The sequence below is a fragment of the Macadamia integrifolia genome, chromosome 5, assembly GCF_013358625.1.
Source record: "Macadamia integrifolia cultivar HAES 741 chromosome 5, SCU_Mint_v3, whole genome shotgun sequence".
Classification (NCBI taxonomy): domain Eukaryota; kingdom Viridiplantae; phylum Streptophyta; class Magnoliopsida; order Proteales; family Proteaceae; genus Macadamia; species Macadamia integrifolia.
The window spans coordinates 9,130,333-9,133,076 of NC_056561.1; the positions used below are offsets into that span (position 1 = coordinate 9,130,333).

General features: G+C 41.2%; 1 protein-coding gene across 1 annotated transcript; it reads right to left on the reverse strand.

Moving 5' to 3' along the window:
- Nucleotides 1-1,423: 1,423 nt before the first annotated feature.
- LOC122078217 (classical arabinogalactan protein 9-like) lies at nt 1,424-2,447 on the reverse strand. The gene has a single exon (XM_042644103.1). The coding sequence runs from the start codon at nt 2,161-2,163 to the stop codon at nt 1,717-1,719; it is 447 nt and encodes a 148-aa protein (XP_042500037.1). The 5' UTR covers nt 2,164-2,447; the 3' UTR covers nt 1,424-1,716.
- Nucleotides 2,448-2,744: the final 297 nt, after the last annotated feature.

Genomic DNA, 2,744 nt, shown 5'->3' on the forward strand with positions numbered 1-2,744 from the left:
ATAAATCAAAAGAGCTGAAACTTATCCTCATGAGGGAGCACTTACGGACCTGACAGCAAGAACATTATCCTCCATAATCTTAGTTTCCAAGAAAGAGCAAAAAACAGAAATGCTTGATTCATTAACGGCTCCTAACTTCTGCTAACTTGGTGGGATTATTTAATCTACAAACATTCCAACAAAAGAACGAATCCATTAACCTGGAGGAAAAAAAAAAAGGAACCAAAATATTGAAAGAAAATAAGAATCACATATTCCCTTTTTCCTCTTACACGATGAGCTTTTTCCATTGAGGGAAGCTTTGCCAATAGGGGGAGGGGTAGGGGCCTTTCCCAGTAGGACGGGGTGGGCAAGGGCTCTTCCATTAGGGGGCGGGAGACAGGTTTAACCAGGGGTGGCTCGCCTGAGTCTCCAAGATCAGGGTTGCGAATTCTAATCGACCTACGTTGAGTGGAACAGGTAGATTCCTATGGAAGGGGAGAAAATGGAGACATTGACACACTGGCATTGGAGTTAGAGACCATAGTCATGATTTTATTATTATTATTATTATTATTTTAATGGTACTTAGGCCTTGAGCCTGACTAGTCCCGTGGGCTTATATTGACCCAACAATCGCATGGATCAGATCATATCGGGGTTGAATAAAAACCATTCAACTTTCACTGAAAACAGTGAAAAATATTAAATACTTCGTGGGAGTGGCCCCAAAGATATAAATAGAATCGAACTTTAAATCACACATTTTTTTAGGCGAATGTCTTTTGTCAACTTGATTACCCTTGGGGGTTGACCACGGTCATGTTCCAAAGTAGGCTGTCGAAAGGAGAAATTGGCATGTGGGCTGCTCTAGGATGGAGAGGGATGGGGATATTACTTGGTCTCATGATTGCTTCTCTCTGGCTCAGGGAATGTGAAAGAAGCCCCAGAATCCGAAGTAATTTCTATAACCAATGATTCAAACTGCAAATTTACTCTCAAAATTCTTCAAATCAGCGGCGATTCTATCCTATTCTCTCTTCTTTTTTTTTTTATCAATCCCATCGGGATCTATCCTACTTATAAATCTAAATCTAAAAAATTATTTATTTATTTATTTATATATATATATAAAATAATCAAATATTTATTTATATTTATTTATTTATCTTATCCTACTTGTTGTGGTAGAAATATAATAGATTTGGATTAGAATGAGGAGGACGAGAAAGAAGATATGGGAAGAAGATGAAAGAAGAGTGGTTGTAGAGATTGGTCAATCTCTCTCTCTCTCTTTCTCTCTCTCTCTCTCTCTCTCTCTCTCTCATTGCAGTTAATCAGGAAAAGAAATTTTGATCATAATGAGTAAATTGGACAAAGAAAGAGAAGACATACTGAAGAATACTCAGAACTCAAAAGCCAATAATGTATCAACGGAAGAACATTTAAAAAAAATAAAAATCTTTATTCATATGATTTCAGTGTACATGCGATTAATCCACAGCCATCTACCATCAGATATTCAGATCACACGTTCAATGCGAGGCCACAAGGCATCAAAATTACAGAAAAGAATCAACCCAAATGAATCATCTCCGTCCGTCCGCGAGTAAACAAAACAAGGTCAACCGCGTAATAAATAAAAAAAAAAAAAAAAAAAGAGAAAAATAAAATACAATGAAAATAAAAAAAAGGGGACAAATGAAAATCCTAGGAGGAGGAAATGACTGATGGGCTTTAGATTAACAAGGCAACAGCAACAGTGCCGAAGAGGGCAGATCCCAAGACTGCAACTCTGTTGAGTGAACCAAAAGCACCTGAAGAAGGAGTCGTCGTCACAGAAGGTGCAGGAGATAGAGGAGTTGAAGGAGGTAAGGCGATGCTTGGAGATGGAGTCGGAGCTGTCTCAGGCGATTTTGATACCGGGACGGGAGCGGGAGCGGGAGCGGGAGTAGGAGTAGGAGGCGATTTAGGAGTGGGAGCCGGAGCGGGGGTAGCCACGGAAGGTGCAGGCGTTGGTGCAGGGGGCGAAACTGCCGGTGTTGGAGTTGGCGAAGCGGGAGCAGGAGTTGGCGGAGAGTGTACGGGAGCGGCTGTGGGCGCGGCTCCCGGAGCCTGAGCCATAGATGATCCCATCAACAAACCCAAGGTTAGAACAACAGCCATGAAACCAGAGAGACCCATCTTCAGTTTAGTACTCCTGAGGCCCAACTTTGTGAAAGAAATAAAGATGGAGAGAAATGTGGAGAAGGAAAGGTGAAGAGAGAGAGAGAGAGAGAGAGAGATGTAAGTTTAGAAGAAAGGTAGGTAATAAGGAGGAAAAGGAGAAAATGAGAGATATATAGGAGAAGGGGAGAGGGGGGAGTGGGAAAGTTGGTGGGGGTTCAAGTCTTTTGAGACAGCGAAGAATTATTCACGTCAATGATTACTAATGATAAATGGTGAGAGGCAGATATAGGAGACTGCTGGAATTCTTAAAACTTTCTCCATCTGTAGCTCTTTATATAATAATAACAGCAGCAGAAGAGATCAAAGAAGGCGGTGAAGCTGTGCTGTATGACTGTGTCAGCTCAGCTGCTTCTTCAACCTTTTTCATTCATGTACATAATCTCTCTCTCTCTCTCTCTCTCTCTCTCTCTCTCTCTCTCTCTCTCTCCCTCTCTTGTCTTGTCTTAGCTTTTGCTTGAAATTTCATGCTTCCAACCACCAGGGTTTCGAACCAACTTTCATTTGACCAATTCTCTTGCCCATTAATTAAATATGGG

What these genes read in the sequence shown, in the direction of transcription:
- LOC122078217 (XM_042644103.1), bottom strand. Translation starts at nt 2,163, where the DNA reads ATGGGTCTCTCTGGTTTCATGGCTGTTGTTCTAACCTTGGGTTTGTTG.